This window comes from Salmo trutta, chromosome 1 (genome assembly GCF_901001165.1).
Source record: "Salmo trutta chromosome 1, fSalTru1.1, whole genome shotgun sequence".
In the NCBI taxonomy this organism is placed as follows: Eukaryota; Metazoa; Chordata; class Actinopteri; order Salmoniformes; family Salmonidae; genus Salmo; species Salmo trutta.
The window spans coordinates 47,776,665-47,794,218 of record NC_042957.1 but is presented as its reverse complement, the minus strand read 5'-3'; the positions used below and the strand labels follow the sequence as shown (position 1 = coordinate 47,794,218).

General features: G+C 42.4%; 2 protein-coding genes across 2 annotated transcripts; both read left to right on the top strand.

Annotated features, from left to right (window-relative positions):
- The first annotated feature begins 4,828 nt into the window (after positions 1 to 4,828).
- Positions 4,829 to 8,526, top strand: LOC115197763 (heat shock 70 kDa protein-like). Its single transcript, XM_029759566.1, has 2 exons — positions 4,829 to 5,246; positions 6,286 to 8,526. Exon 2 carries the CDS (start codon positions 6,309 to 6,311, stop codon positions 8,241 to 8,243), a length of 1,935 nt encoding a protein of 644 aa, XP_029615426.1. The 5' UTR covers positions 4,829 to 5,246; positions 6,286 to 6,308; the 3' UTR covers positions 8,244 to 8,526.
- Positions 8,527 to 13,232: 4,706 nt separating this feature from the next.
- On the top strand, positions 13,233 to 16,918 carry LOC115197774 (heat shock 70 kDa protein-like). The gene is made up of 2 exons (XM_029759572.1): positions 13,233 to 13,667; positions 14,678 to 16,918. The coding sequence occupies exon 2, from the start codon at positions 14,701 to 14,703 to the stop codon at positions 16,633 to 16,635; it is 1,935 nt and encodes a 644-aa protein (XP_029615432.1). The 5' UTR covers positions 13,233 to 13,667; positions 14,678 to 14,700; the 3' UTR covers positions 16,636 to 16,918.
- The last annotated feature ends 636 nt before the right edge of the window (positions 16,919 to 17,554 follow it).

Genomic DNA, 17,554 nt, shown 5'->3' with positions numbered 1-17,554 from the left:
CGTCTCTGGAGGCACCAGTTAAGCCAGGTGAGGTCTCCGCATGTGTGTGGGGTGGGACAAAATAAATATCCAAGGCATTTTGAGCGGGACTGAGGGCTATACAGTGAAATAAAACAGTAATAACTAGCCAAGACAGCAGTAGACAAGGCATATTGACATAGTGAGAGGCATAAAGCAATCACAGGTGTTGATCAGGAGAGCTAAGACAACAATGGGTAAATGGAAATGATTGGGCAGAGCGGGTCAGTTAGGTACATACAGGACCTGAGTTAGAGGCTGGGGCCGATAGGTAAACAAAATGAGGTACCGTGTTATTGAAACAGTCCAGGGACATCAGCTGTGTAGCCGAGTGATCATAGGGTCAAAAGAGCAGCAATAGATCAGGGTCCCGTTCGGTAGTCACTACTACGCTAGGCGAGCAGGGGACACAGTGTTCAGAAAAGCTAGCGGGCCATTTTAACAGAATAGCCTGTTGAGACCACATCGAGCGATCACGTTGGCAGTCCAGTCGTGATGGACCGGCGGGGCGCCGTGTCGACAATAAAGGGGTCCAGGTCAATTGGCAAAGTAGGTATTGTAGCCCTAGAATTAGCTGGTATATGGGCCTAGCACGAGGCTAGCTCAAGGCTAGCTGGTGCTTGCTTCGGGACAGAGGCGTTAGCTAACAGTAGCCACTCGTTTGCAGCTAGCTAGCTGCGATGATCCGGTGTAATGATCCAGAGCGGCAGGAATCCGGTGATGTAGTAGAGAGAAGCAGTCCGATATGCTCTGGGTTGATATCGCGCTGTGCAGACTGGAAGTTGTTGTCCGAGCTAAGGCTGGATGGTGACCGAGAAAAAGGTGAATACCGCTAGCCGTGGCTAACAAAGACTAGTAGCTAGTTAGCTGGCTAGCTCCTGATGGAAGTCCCAGTTATCAGGAATAAAAATAGCAGATCCTTACCACATTGGGTGAGACGGGTTGCAGGAAAGTATATTTAGTGCGTAGATAGAAAGTGAGATTAAGATATATACAAAAAAGACTGGCTATTTACACGGGATAAGACACAGGATAAGACAAACACACACGTCCTACTGCTATGCCATCTTGGATCAGTTGTGTTACAGGGAAAGCATCCTCCTCCCTCATGTGGTACCCTTCCTGCAGGCTCATCCTGATATGACCATCCAACATGACAATGCCACCAGCCATACTGCTCATTCTGTGCGTCATTTCCTGCAAGACAGGAATGTCAGTGTTCTCCCATGGCCAGCGAAGAGCCCGGATCTCAATCCCATTGAGCACGTCTGGGACCTGTTGGATCGGAGGGTGAGGGCTAGGGCCATTGCCCTCAGAAATGTCTGGGAATTGCTGGTGCTTTGGTGGAAGAGTGGGGTAACATCTCACAGCAAGAACTGGCAAATCTGGTGCAGTCCTTGAGAAGGAGATGCACTGCAGTACTTAATGCAGCTGGTGGCCACACCAGATACTGACTGTTACTTTTGATTTTGACCCCCCCCCCCCCCGCTTTGTTCTGGGACACATTATTCAATTTCTGTCAGTCACATGTCTGTGGAACTTGTTCAGTTTATGTCTCAATTGTCGAATCTTGTTATGTTCATACAAATATTTACACGTTAAGTTTGCTGAAAATAAACGCAGTTGACAGTGAGAGGACGTTTCTTTTTTTGCTGAGATTATATACTGTGTTCTATTCTACTCTATCTTAGTCTATGCCGCTCTGACATTTTATATATTCTTAATTCCATTCCTTTACTTTAGATTTATGTGTAATGTGTGCAGGGGCGGAAATCCCGGGGGGGATATATCACTGAAACATAACTATGTAATTTAAATAATATTAATAATACGCAATGAAAGCAATTGTGCTGATTATAGACACTTAATAGCGCGTTTTTAAGTTTCAAAAGACTGCGACCCCCCCACCCTTTGCCTCACAATGGTTTGAACCACTGCCAGTTCCTTAGTTGGCAAGGTAACAGAGGGGTCGTATCTACTGTCTGAAAGGCACTCAATGAACGTAACTGACGTGAGGTTAATCCAGTCAATCGCGCACACACACTAGCTGAATATGCAGAGCTAGCGTGCAAATATTAACTATTAAGCTAGCTAGTACCTATTCCATTTATGTGGCGTCGTTTAAAGATGGAATCTTTGCTATCGTCAATTTATTCCAAGATCAGCATGCAGATGATGTAAGTTAGTGCTTCGAAGTCCCTGTGATAAGGTTAGCGATAAACTGAAGTCCAAACTGAACAGAACTACACTCTCTTCTACCATTGTCTTAAATATATTTAATGGTCTCATTGCAAAAGCTAAATTGTCGCAAGGGAACTTTTATTTATTTATTTTATTTCACCTTTAATTAACCCGGGTAGCAAAGATTATAGCAAACACCACTGAAACTGAATTGGTGCTCGCTAGCTTTGCAAATTCAGCTATTGTTGGAAGCCAGGCAATATGAAACAAACTCTTAAAATTATAAAAGGTTGCAGCATATGTTGTGTAAATGGTGAACTCATACAGCTGTCAACTCTTGTCATTTTAATCCGTTTCACATTTGCTAGCTACCTTTTAGATCGAAGCCCAAATAGAATGATAGAAGATAATAGAAGCCCATCTCCTACTGTAAATAACCTACATACTGTGTGTGTGTGTGTGTGTGTGTGTGTGTAGCCAGCCAGCCAGCCAGGTAGAAAAATGGCAGAAAAATAAAAGACGGACATCAGAGTATTTTTCAATACACCAAAATGCATAGTAAGAACCCGAGTAGCCTAATATCTCAAAGACTAGTTGATAAAATGTTCATAAGAAAGACATGAAATTCTAATGGAAATGTTTCACAATGATGTCATTAGGCAGAGCAGGCAACAGATGGCACACAGACAGCAGAGTTGGGGACAGATATGCAGGGACAGACTGGCAGAGACAGGGAGTCTCAGGTAAGTTTGTTGAGTCTTTGTTTGGCAACATTATGAAAGGTTCTCCATTTTTTTGACTTGTAAAATAGGAACATAATTGGAAAATGCCATGGATACCCCCACTCTCAACTTAAACTGGTGACTGAACTAAGATTTGTTAAAGGCAATGGTATTGCTGTTGTGATTAGTTGTGTAGTTTTGGGTACCGGTAGTTAGGAGTACGGCAAACACCTTATTTCTTTGGTTCCTCAATATACATTTACCATATTACAATGTAGGCTATGTGTTACAGCACTACTTTTGGCGTCCCCCTCAGGAATTGCTCTTGAGAAAATGTCATGTAATTGTCCCCTCCAAAGTTGATATCAGATTTTCGCCCCTGAATGTGTGTGCTGTTGTGAAATTGTTAGATATTACTTGTTAGATAATACTGCACTGTTGGAGCTAGAAACACAGGCATTTCGCTACATCTGCAATAACAGCTGCTAAACACATGTATGTGACCAATAGAATTTGATTTCAACATGTTTTTCAAATTCGTAACATATCATACCAAGTCGAAGATGGACATCCACAAATTAATACATACCATACGACCACATAACATATCATACTAAATGAAGTGTCTTGGATCCCCCAGCAGGCGGGAGCGACATCATGTGCTAGCAGTGTCGCTCCATGCACCAGAGAAAACCATGCCGGACAGGCGGGGGCAAAACACACGGTCAACCCGTAGCCCCCATCCCACTAGCACATCTAGCTTGCTAGTTAGATAGCACACGGTGTCGCCCACGCCTCCTACCTGCTGTGTACCGGACTAGCTGGCTAAAATAACACACAGTGTACTTCGCTCCCACCTGCCCTCGCCGTCGTTAAAAGAACTGCGAGAAAACAGTGCCCTACAGGCCGGGACGAGGGACACTGACTACTGGAGTATGGCCAGGTAGCTACTGTTGCCGCCCCTTCTTCTGTGGGGTTTATCGGCAGCTGGCATAATGCACCCCCAACCTTCCGCCTGTTCTAGTTTAAAAGTTGACATATATAATTATAAAGAGGGGTCCCTGCTGATGCAGGAATGTCTACATGCAGGAACGCCCCGAATTGCAGGCCGCAATTATCTTGGTCCCGAAAGAGATCATTGTGTCGAGGTTGACATTTTTTTCATGTTGTGGGTGGGAGCCGGCATTCAAATAGACGATTTTGGGATATTTTTGTTGTCACGCAGATTATTTGAAAACGTTCTGCTTTGTATGCGTTTGGCTACCTGTTGTATTAAAAGCACACATTTGTGGCATTATTCACACACTCTCAGAATTAGCTGCTTCAACTTCAGTAGCCTTCCTCTCCTAGTCGGGCGTGCGGGTTCAAGCGCGCCTAGTATATGTGTGGTCTCGTTGAACTGGAGTAGGCAGAAAATCACTTGGCAGTGTCTTTCCAAAGAAATGTACTTAAAAATGATTAGACTGTAATTCACAGGAGAATGTCACAAGCAGTTCACATTTGCTTAGCATAAACAAGATATCCCCATGATGTAGATATCATGGAGATATCTTGTTTGTGGTAAGCAAATGTGAACTGATAGACCATCAGTACGGAATAGGCTAGATTAGAATGGTATAGAACAGAATAGCATTGACTAGAATAGAATAGAGAAGGATTAGCAGGTGTGTTTATCGTTTGTCTTTCATTTAACAATTAAAACTGGATATCTTAAATACTCTGGCTTTAATAGAAAAAAGGATATTCCCTGGAGGCACATTAACTTGTGGTGAGTTGCACATACCACCTGTGCAGTAGGCACTCAATTCTCTTACAATACATGTTTATTATTCATTAGTGAGAAAATGTTTAAAGACTGACATCTCGTGAACTGTTGAGGAACTGCAGTGTAGCCTATAGACTGAAATGTCGTCTGAATAAGGTTGAACCGGATGCTGTTTCATTTGTGTGTGAATTTGAATCATTAACGGTTTTTGATAATTTTAATCAATACAAATAATGGTTTCACTATTAGTGTGCTGTGTGTGTGCGTTCTGGACAGGTCTCCGCGTCTCCCGAACGCTCTGGAAGAACGAGAACTTTCATTTGCTGTGCTTCCAATGCATACGCCTCGCAGCCTGCGTCATTGCACAGGAATGCTGCGCTCTCATGAGCAATGTAGTCGGAAAGTTCGAGAAATGGCTAGAAATCATGAGTGATATTTTTTAGGCAATGGGGATGGTATATATTCTGGTGAAGTACATTCAGATTCAAACATCGACTCAACGAGAAAGAAAGCAAGAAAAGAGAAGAGACACTTTCAACAGACCTCTACATTCATAAACTGTAAGTAAAGGGACATTTATTCAGTACCCTATTTTCATAATGGCTGTGAGTTATGAACTTGATAGAATAAAAAATTATGCTATGTTGGTTGTGTGGACATAGCCGATTTAGCTGTAACATTATGCCAGAATATTTGGTTAACTAATAAAGAAATAATATTATAAAGATAGAATATTATAATAACATTTATTATGTTATTTCATTGGACAGACTAGGCCTACATTCCTTTTTTTGTAGCATATTATTATTTTATTATAAATATTTATTTCTTCATTTTAAGAAAATCTGCTCTAATTCTGTGAAGATAACACAATATTATTCAGGAGTGTTCATAGAAAAAATGTAGGCCTGTTGTGAAAAGAGTTTCTATGTAATAGATTAGCAGAAATGATTGTGTCTGCCATTGTCTTTGTTAAACCCCACTGAATATGTGCCTGGCCAGTATTAGTGTATAACACTAATATATATATATATATATATAAAACACTAATATAACACAAACATTGACAACAGTGTTGTTTTCAGACCTGGGTTCAAATGCTTATTATTGTTTTTCAAGGACATTAAAATACCAGTACATTTTGAAATATAAGTAGTTGAATATTGGAATGTGTTTGGAAATACATTTGGAAAGTATTACCATGTATTTGAAAATACTCAAATACACAGACAAGTGTATTTTAAAATTAAAATATTAAAATATTCCATTCATTTCAACCCAGGATTGTTTGTTCCTAGTTGCATTTGAAATGTATTTGGAGACAAGTATTTGAAAATAGTTTCACATAGTATTTTTTTTTAATTATTTGAAAATACTTTCAAATACTTTAAATAGAAATGGCTACATTATTTGAAAATATTCAAATACATAGAAAATCAGAATTACAAATACTTAAATACGCATGTATTTGAACCCAGGTCAGGTTGTTATTCAAGTATATTTAGGTTGACATCTCTGTTGGTGGAGATTGACATTACTTGCAGCTAGGTTTTCGTAGAATAATATCAATTTCTAAAATATTACTTCATTAATTTGTAGGCAACTAACTCCAAACCATCAAGATGTCATCAGCTAAAGGCCCGTCTATCGGCATTGACCTGGGCACCACCTACTCCTGTGTGGGGGTGTTCCAGCATGGCAAAGTGGAGATCATCGCCAACGACCAGGGCAACAGGACCACACCCAGCTATGTGGCCTTCACAGACACCGAGAGACTCATCGGAGACGCAGCAAAGAACCAGGTGGCCATGAACCCCAACAACACCGTTTTTGACGCCAAACGCCTGATTGGCCGAAAGTTCAACGATCAGGTCGTGCAAGCCGACATGAAGCACTGGCCCTTCAAGGTGATCAGCGACGGAGGAAAGCCTAAAGTTCAGGTAGATTACAAAGGTGAGAACAAATCCTTCAACCCAGAGGAGATCTCCTCCATGGTCCTGGTGAAGATGAGGGAGATCGCTGAGGCTTACCTGGGCCAGAAGGTGTCCAATGCAGTCATCACAGTCCCTGCCTACTTCAACGATTCACAGAGACAGGCCACTAAGGACGCTGGAGTGATCGCTGGGCTGAATGTGCTGAGGATCATCAACGAGCCCACTGCGGCAGCCATCGCCTACGGCATGGACAAAGGCATGTCCAGGGAACGCAACGTCCTGATTTTTGACCTGGGTGGGGGCACCTTTGACGTGTCCATCCTGACCATCGAGGATGGGATCTTTGAGGTGAAGGCCACGGCTGGAGACACTCACCTGGGCGGGGAGGACTTTGACAACCGCCTGGTTAGTCACTTTGTGGAGGAGTTCAAGAGGAAACACAAGAAGGACATCAGCCAGAACAAGCGGGCTCTGAGGAGGCTGAGGACAGCCTGCGAGAGGGCCAAGAGAACACTGTCCTCCAGCTCCCAGGCCAGCATTGAGATTGACTCCCTCTTTGAGGGCATCGACTTCTACACCTCCATCACCAGGGCTCGTTTTGAGGAGATGTGTTCCGACCTCTTCAGGGGAACCCTGGAGCCTGTGGAGAAAGCCCTCGGGGATGCCAAGATGGACAAGGCCCAAATCCACGACGTCGTCCTGGTCGGAGGCTCCACCCGGATCCCCAAGGTCCAGAAGCTCCTGCAGGACTTTTTCAACGGCCGAGAGCTAAACAAGAGCATCAACCCAGACGAGGCGGTGGCCTACGGCGCTGCCATCCAGGCGGCCATCTTGTCTGGCGACAAGTCTGAGAACGTCCAGGACCTGCTGCTGCTGGATGTGGCTCCCCTGTCCCTGGGCATCGAAACCGCCGGAGGGGTCATGACCGCCCTGATCAAACGCAACACCACCATCCCATCCAAACAGACCCAGACCTTCACCACTTACTCCGACAACCAGCCCGGGGTCATGATCCAGGTCTATGAGGGAGAGAGAGCCATGACCAAGGACAACAACCTCCTGGGGAAGTTTGAGCTCTCTGGGATCCCCCCTGCCCCACGAGGAGTCCCTCAGATCGAGGTGACCTTTGACATCGACGCCAACGGCATTCTGAACGTATCAGCGGTGGACAAGAGTACGGGCAAACAGAACAAGATCACCATCACCAACGACAAGGGCCGGCTCAGCAAAGAGGATATTGAGAGGATGGTGCAGGACGCTGACAAATACAAAGCTGAGGATGAAGCACAGAGGGAGAAGATAGCAGCCAAGAACTCCCTGGAGTCGTACGCCTTCAATATGAAGAGCAGCGTGGAGGACGACAACATGAAAGGCAAGATCAGCGAGGAGGACAAAAAGAAAGTGGTGGACAGGTGCGACCAGACCATTTCCTGGTTGGAGAACAACCAGCTGGGCGACAAAGAGGAGTATGAGCATCAGCTAAAGGAGCTGGAGAAAGTATGCCAGCCTATAATTACCAAGCTGTACCAGCAGGGAGGGATGCCCACAGGTTGCTGTGGAGATCAGGCACGGACCAGCTCTGGTGCCAGCTCCCAAGGCCCAACCATTGAAGAGGTTGACTGAAGTGAGGGACTTGTATAAAGGACTTTTCAAAATGCATTAGTATCACTGCATACAATTTGCTATTCAGGAAAACGTTGTACTTATACTTATTTCTACTGGTTAAAATGTTAATGCATTTTTATGGCTCAGTGCTATTTAGGAAGTGCTCTATATATTTATTGGTTGTACTGTAAAGATGACACTAGATAAACATACTGAAAGATAAAAGAAAACACACTGTAAATCTGTTGTTTCATACCATATTGCATTGCTGGACATTGCAAATAAAATGTATTTAAATATGTTTCTAGGTCAGTTGGCTGTTTTCTTGAATTCCTTCTCATCATAACACATTCAGTATTCACATTTTTATAATATTTTTTTACACAATACCATGAAATATTGTAAACAAAACCTTCATAGATGACTAAACCACCAGAGATAGGAGAACAAGTGAAGACACCCTAATGGCCACAATGTTTAGCTTATCAACTCTTTATTCTGCGATAACATCTGATACAAACACTATGGTCCTTCTTGGAAAAAGAGGCACAAATACATTTCTGGCACATAGAAAAAAAACAATTACAAGTCACATTTTTCCTTTGTGCTTATTGGTGTCAAGCTCAGAGAACCAAATACTGTATAATTATTTGATATTGGAGTATTTAAACTGGAACTGACAGCATTTGAACTACTTTGCAGATATGAAACAAACGGACAATCATAATATCAGTAAAACATATCAAATTCCCAGTTTATGCTTCAAAACCAACTTTATAAGAAGTTTTAAAAATAGGTTCTATTTGAGTCAAAATTCCATGTTATACAGGAAGGCATTGTTTGCAGAATAGATGGATGCAGTTCAGTGCATGATTAATATAATTCACCAATACATTTCTTGGTAGTCCAAAAAATATTTCTATCAGGTAGTAAATTATGGCTGGCCTAGTACATTGTTTGCTGCCGCCACCCATTCGGGATGCAGTGTTTCAGTTTCAATGACTTGATATTTTGAACAAAAACGGACGACTGTAAATAAGGCTGGGAATGTCAATACAATGCAACTATAAGGTGTTATATTATGCATATCTGCAAGCGTAGCAGCAAAGGCTGGACAAATTCTTTACCTATTTTGTTTAAAAACGTTAAGATGCTATATACAGCATATGTACATAAGTGGACATTATAAAGGGCTATATTTTTTCTAATAAAACAATGGCCAGTTTAGTCGCAGTTACACGTTGTTGTGTAAAAGAAATAGCCTATGTCTGGCGAATTCATTGGGTACATTGACTTCAATAATTCAAAACCTAGGAGCCTCGTGGTTCTCACCCCATTCCATAGACTTACACAATGCCCGAGGATCCCAACAGGTCCCTCAGGCTCGACGTCCCCTGAAGGCCCATTTTGCTAACCGCGGCCTGCTAGCTATCTATAGCGTATTGGACTGTTAGCTGATCCACCGGCCAGTTTCTTGGACCACGATGCCAATTTTGCCAATTGGACTTGGACCCCTCTGCTACTTGGAACCCTACAAATTCCACGACTGGTCTATCGACGTCACTGCACGAGGAGGCAAAAACAGACTTTTCCCCCATCGCGACGTCCCTCTAAGGCCTATATGCTAGCTTGCTAGCCCCAGCCTGCTAACTGCTAGCTTGCTAGCACTGGCCTGCTAACTGTCTGAATCGCCGTGTCCCCATCCAGCCCAACCACTCACTGGACCCATACAATCACTTGGCTACGCATGCCTCTCCCTAATATCAATATCAAAATGCCTTGTCCATTACTGTCCTGGTTAGTGAGTACTGTCTTATTTCACTGTAGAGCCTATAGCCCTGCTCAATATGCCTTAACCTTAACCAACCATGTTGTTCCACCTCCCACATGTGCGATGACATCACCTGGTTTAAAAGTCTCTAGAGACTATATCTCTCTCTTCATTACTCAATACCTAGGATGTCTTAGCCGTGTCTGAATCCTGGCTAAGGAAAACCACCAAAAACGCTGAAATTTCCATCCCTAACTATAACATTTTCCGCCAAGATAGAACTGCCAAAGGGGGCGGTGTTGCAATCTACTACAGAGATAGCCTGCAGAGTTCTATCTTATTATCAAGGTCTGTACTAAAACAATTCAAGCTTCTACTTCTAAAAATGTACCTTTCCAGAAACAAGTCTATCACCGTTGCCGCTTGCTATAGACCACCCTCTGCCCCCAGCTGTGCCCTGGACACCATATGTGAATTGATTGCCCCCATCTATCTTCTGAACTCGTGCTGCTAGGTGACCTAAACTGGGATATCCTTAACACCCCGGCCATCCTACAATCTAAGCTTGATGCCCTCAATCTCACACAAATTATCAATGAACCTACCAGGTACAACCCCAAATCCGTAAACACGGGCACCCTCATAGATATCATCCTAACTAACTCGCCCTCCAAATACACCTCTGCTGTTCTCAACCAAGATCTCAGCGATCACTGCCTCATTGCCTGCATCCTTAATGGGTCTGCGGTCAAACGACCACCCCTCATCACTGTCAAACGCTCCCTAAAACACTTCTGCGAACAGGCCTTTCTAATTGACCTGGCCGGGGTATCCTGGAATGACATTGACCTCATCCCGTCTGCAGAGGATGCCTGGTTATTCTTAAATAAGCACTCTCCATTCAAAAAAATGTAGAACTAGGAATAGATATAGCACTTGGTTCCCTCCAGACCTGTCTGCCCTTACCTCTCTTATCCTACCTCATTTGCACATGCTGTATATAGATTTTTCTACTGTATTATTGATTGTATGTTTGTTTATTCCATGTGTAACTCTGTGTTGTTGTATGTGTCGAACTGCTTTTCTTTATCTTGGCAGGTCGCAGATGCAAATGAGAACTTGTTCTCAACTAGCCGACCTGGTTAAATAAAGGTGAAATAAAAAATAAATAATAATAATAATAATTTTGACTACACCTGGAGGACATCCTCCAACCTATCAGAGCTCTTGCATTAAGAACTAACAAGTTTTCCATCCAAAGGATCTGATAATTAATTTAGTACTGAAAGCATAAGCTACAGCTAGCTAGCACTGCAGTGAATAAAGTGTAGTGAATAGTTGACTCAAAGAGAGAATGGCAATAGTTGAAGCAGCATAGAGAGAGAGAGAGAGCTAGCTATTTTTAATTTTATTTTTAATTCATCTTAGTCTACCTTTCACTTAGCTTTTGCAGCTAATTTAGCTTACCCAAAGAACCTGACTCAAACAGAGAGGAATGCTATTTATGTTAGCTAGCTGTCTAAGGCTATCCAACACTGCAACTCTTCCAAGTCAGTGTAAGCTTTTGGTTTTATAAATGTATTGACACCGGGGCCCGCGGGTTTACCTGCTAAACTACTTGCTGTACAGTGTAATGCGTGATTGTACACTTGGGATTGGATTGTGGGTTTACTAATGTGTTGGTTCCATTTTGTTTTCTTTTACTATAACCATAATATGGTGACGATGTAGGTTGTGTAGCGGTTAGTGGTTATGGTGTGAAGGTTTGGCATGGAGAGGTTTTTGTGCCTAGTCACAGATAGCTGTTGTGTTGTGTACTGAAGTCCACAAGTGAAGGGAAAAGGTGAGAGGAGGAAAGCTTGTAGATGTGAGAAGGAATTTTACAACAAGTAAAGTCATAGTGCTCTATGTGGCTGCTATGAAATTTAACTGTGTGTGTGGGTGATCAGGGGTGTATTCATTCTGACGATTATGTTGCAAAATGTGTCTTAAACGAAACGAAATGGGGCGGGACCTACCTGAATTTGTCCAATAGAAACTTTCGAAACGTTTTGCAACTGTTTGGACTAAAGATTACACCCCAGATCAGCTAGATGCAGGCAAGAGTGTGCAAGGCTGTATTGAATGTGTCTCTGCCTGTCACCTTGATCACTCCAATTTGTCTCTCGACCTGTGCACCTACGGTATAAACTTTCATTTCTAGGCTATAGGTTGTAGCAATCTCTTGATTGGTATAGGACAAATTTGAGTATCATGTAGTAGCCTAAACCTATTGATGTTACATTGTGCTGGGTGAATGGGAATATGAATGACAGTCATCCAATATGCTGTAATCGAACTAAGGCCATGATAATAAAACAAAATCCTCCATAATCTTGAACGGCACCAACCGGCCCTGCTGCGTATATAGTGTGAATTGTGTCCTCATTTAGTAGTTGTATTGTACTGCGGTGCTGTGCGGTATGGTAAGGCAACTTAAAGTGCGTGAAATCATAGTATTTTACTGTCAGCCATTGTTGCCATTAATGCTCATTCGGACCACCAGAGGGAATCTTTGAGCACATCTACTCTCATAAGTATCCAAGGCTGAATACTTATGTAAATAAGGTATTTCTGTTTTCATTTTGAATAAATATGCAACATTTTCAAAAAAACTGTTTTTGCTTTGTCATTATGAGGTATTGTGTGTTGATTGATGATGAAAAATAATAATTTCATACATTTTTCGAATAAGGCTGTAAAGTAATAAAATGTGGAAAAAGTCAAGAGGTCTGAATACTTTCCGAATGCAATGTATATTAGCAAATACTTTAGCTACCATTTGTGTTTTTTGTAATTAAAATTCACAGGAGAATGTCACAAGCAGTTCACATTTGCTTAGCATAAACAAGATATCCCCATGATGGTAAGCAAATGTGAACTGATAGACCATCAGTACTGAATAGGCTAGACTAGAATGGTATAGAACAGAATAGCATTGACTAGAATAGAATAGAGAAGGATTAGCTGGCGTGTTCATCATTTGTCTTTCATTTAACAATTAATACTGGATATCTTAAATACTCTGTCTTTAATAGAAAAAAAGGATCTTCCTTGGAGGCACATTAACTTGTGGTGAGTTGCACATACCACCTGTGCAGTAGGCACTCAATTCTCTTACAATATATGTCTATTATTCACTAGTGAGAAAATATTTATAGACTGACATCTCGTGAACTGTTGAGGAACTGCAGTGTAGCCTATAGACTGAAATGTCGACTGAATAAGGTTCTACCGGATGCTGTTTCATTTGTGTGTAAATTTGAATCATTAACGGTTTTTTATCATTTTAATCAATACAAATAATGGTTTCACTATTAGTGTGCTGTGTGTGTGCGTTCTGGACAGTTCTCCGCGCCTCCCGAACACTCTGGAAGAACGAGAACTTTCATTTGCTGTGCTTCCAATGCATACGCCTCACAGCCTGCGTCATTGCACAGGATTGCTGCGCTCTCATGAGCAATGTAGTCGGAAAGTTCGAGAAATGGCTAGAAATCATGAGTGATATTTTTTAGGCAATGGGGATGGTATATATTCTGGTGAAGTACATTCAGATTCAAACATCGACTCAACGAGAAAGAAAGCAAGAAAAGAGAAGAGACACTTTCAACAGACCTCTACATTCATAAACTGTAAGTAAAGGGACATTAATTCAGTACCCTATTTTCATAATGGCTGTGAGTTATGAACTTGATAGAATAAAAAATTATGCTATGTTGGTTGTGTGGACATAGCCGATTTAGCTGTAACATTATGCCAGAATATTTGGTTAACTAATAAAGAAATAATATTATAAAGATAGAATATTATAATAACATTTATTATGTTATTTCATAGGAGAGACTAGGCCTACATTCCTTTTTTTGTAGCATATTATTATTTTATTATAAATATTTATTTCTTCATTTTAAGAAAATCTGCTCTAATTCTGTGAAGATAACACAATATTATTCAGGAGTGTTCATAGAAAAAATGTAGGCCTGTTGTGAAAAGAGTTTCTCTGTAATAGATTAGCAGAAATGATTGTGTCTGCCAATGTCTTTGTTAAACCCCACTGAATATGTGCCTGGCCAGTATTAGTGTATAACACTAATATAACACAAACATTGACAACAGTGTTGTTTTCAGACCTGGGTTCAAATGCTTATTATTGTTTTTCAAGGACATTAAAATACCAGTACATTTTGAAATATAAGTAGTTGAATATTGGAATGTGTTTGGAAATACATTTGGAAAGTATTACCATGTATTTGAAAATACTCAAATACACAGACAAGTGTATTTTAAAATTAAAATATATAAATATTCCATTCATTTCAACCCAGGATTGTTTGTTCCTAGTTGCATCTGAAATGTATTTGGAGACAAGTATTTGAAAATAGTTTCACATAGTATTTTTTTATTATTACTAGAAAATACTTTCAAATACTTTAAATAGAAGTGGCTACATTATTTGAAAATATTCAAATACATAGAAAATCAGAATTACAAATACTTAAATACGCATGTATTTGAACCCAGGTCAGGTTGTTATTCAAGTATATTTAGGTTGACATCTCTGTTGGTGGAGATTGACATTACTTACAGCTAGGTTTTCGTAGAATAATATCAATTTCTAAAATATTACTTCATTAATTTGTAGGCAACTAACTCCAAACCATCAAGATGTCATCAGCTAAAGGCCCGTCTATCGGCATTGACCTGGGCACCACCTACTCCTGTGTGGGGGTGTTCCAGCATGGCAAAGTGGAGATCATCGCCAACGACCAGGGCAACAGGACCACACCCAGCTATGTGGCCTTCACAGACACCGAGAGACTCATCGGAGACGCAGCAAAGAACCAGGTGGCCATGAACCCCAACAACACCGTTTTTGACGCCAAACGCCTGATTGGCCGAAAGTTCAACGATCAGGTCGTGCAAGCCGACATGAAGCACTGGCCCTTCAAGGTGATCAGCGACGGAGGAAAGCCTAAAGTTCAGGTAGATTACAAAGGTGAGAACAAATCCTTCAACCCAGAGGAGATCTCCTCCATGGTCCTGGTGAAGATGAGGGAGATCGCTGAGGCTTACCTGGGCCAGAAGGTGTCCAATGCAGTCATCACAGTCCCTGCCTACTTCAACGATTCACAGAGACAGGCCACTAAGGACGCTGGAGTGATCGCTGGGCTGAATGTGCTGAGGATCATCAACGAGCCCACTGCGGCAGCCATCGCCTACGGCATGGACAAAGGCATGTCCAGGGAACGCAACGTCCTGATTTTTGACCTGGGTGGGGGCACCTTTGACGTGTCCATCCTGACCATCGAGGATGGGATCTTTGAGGTGAAGGCCACGGCTGGAGACACTCACCTGGGCGGGGAGGACTTTGACAACCGCCTGGTTAGTCACTTTGTGGAGGAGTTCAAGAGGAAACACAAGAAGGACATCAGCCAGAACAAGCGGGCTCTGAGGAGGCTGAGGACAGCCTGCGAGAGGGCCAAGAGAACACTGTCCTCCAGCTCCCAGGCCAGCATTGAGATTGACTCCCTCTTTGAGGGCATCGACTTCTACACCTCCATCACCAGGGCTCGTTTTGAGGAGATGTGTTCCGACCTCTTCAGGGGAACCCTGGAGCCTGTGGAGAAAGCCCTCGGGGATGCCAAGATGGACAAGGCCCAAATCCACGACGTCGTCCTGGTCGGAGGCTCCACCCGGATCCCCAAGGTCCAGAAGCTCCTGCAGGACTTTTTCAACGGCCGAGAGCTAAACAAGAGCATCAACCCAGACGAGGCGGTGGCCTACGGCGCTGCCATCCAGGCGGCCATCTTGTCTGGCGACAAGTCTGAGAACGTCCAGGACCTGCTGCTGCTGGATGTGGCTCCCCTGTCCCTGGGCATCGAAACCGCCGGAGGGGTCATGACCGCCCTGATCAAACGCAACACCACCATCCCATCCAAACAGACCCAGACCTTCACCACTTACTCCGACAACCAGCCCGGGGTCATGATCCAGGTCTATGAGGGAGAGAGAGCCATGACCAAGGACAACAACCTCCTGGGGAAGTTTGAGCTCTCTGGGATCCCCCCTGCCCCACGAGGAGTCCCTCAGATCGAGGTGACCTTTGACATCGACGCCAACGGCATTCTGAACGTATCAGCGGTGGACAAGAGTACGGGCAAACAGAACAAGATCACCATCACCAACGACAAGGGCCGGCTCAGCAAAGAGGATATTGAGAGGATGGTGCAGGACGCTGACAAATACAAAGCTGAGGATGAAGCACAGAGGGAGAAGATAGCAGCCAAGAACTCCCTGGAGTCGTACGCCTTCAATATGAAGAGCAGCGTGGAGGACGACAACATGAAAGGCAAGATCAGCGAGGAGGACAAAAAGAAAGTGGTGGACAGGTGCGACCAGACCATTTCCTGGTTGGAGAACAACCAGCTGGGCGACAAAGAGGAGTATGAGCATCAGCTAAAGGAGCTGGAGAAAGTATGCCAGCCTATAATTACCAAGCTGTACCAGCAGGGAGGGATGCCCACAGGTTGCTGTGGAGATCAGGCACGGACCAGCTCTGGTGCCAGCTCCCAAGGCCCAACCATTGAAGAGGTTGACTGAAGTGAGGGACTTGTATAAAGGACTTTTCAAAATGCATTAGTATCACTGCATACAATTTGCTATTCAGGAAAACGTTGTACTTATACTTATTTCTACTGGTTAAAATGTTAATGCATTTTTATGGCTCAGTGCTATTTAGGAAGTGCTCTATATATTTATTGGTTGTACTGTAAAGATGACACTAGATAAACATACTGAAAGATAAAAGAAAACACACTGTAAATCTGTTGTTTCATACCATATTGCATTGCTGGACATTGCAAATAAAATGTATTTAAATATGTTTCTAGGTCAGTTGGCTGTTTTCTTGAATTCCTTCTCATCATAACACATTCAGTATTCACATTTTTAGAATATTTTTTAAACAATACCATGAAATATTGTAAACAAAACTTTCATAGATGACTAAACCACCAGAGATAGGAGAACAAGTGAAGACACCCTAATGGCCACAATGTTTAGCTTATCAACGCTTTATTCTGCGATAACATCTGATACAATCACTATGATCCTTCTTGGAAAAAGAGGCACAAATACATTTCTGGCACATATAAAAAAACAATTACAGGTCACATTTTTCCTTTGTCCTAATTGGTGTCAAGCTCAGAGAACCAAATACTGTATAATTATTTGATTTTGGAGTATTTAAACTGGAACTGACAGCATTTGAACTACTTTGCAGATATGAAACAAACGGACAATCATAATATCAGTAAAACATATCAAATTCCCAGTTTATGCTTCAAAACCAACTTTATGAGGTTTTAAAAATAGGTTCTATTTGACTCAACATTCCATGTTGTACAGTAAGGCATTGTTGGCAGAATAGATGGATGCAGTTCAATGCATGATTCATATAATTCACCAATACATTTCTTGGTAGTCCAAAAAATATCAGGTTGTAAATTATGGCTGGCCT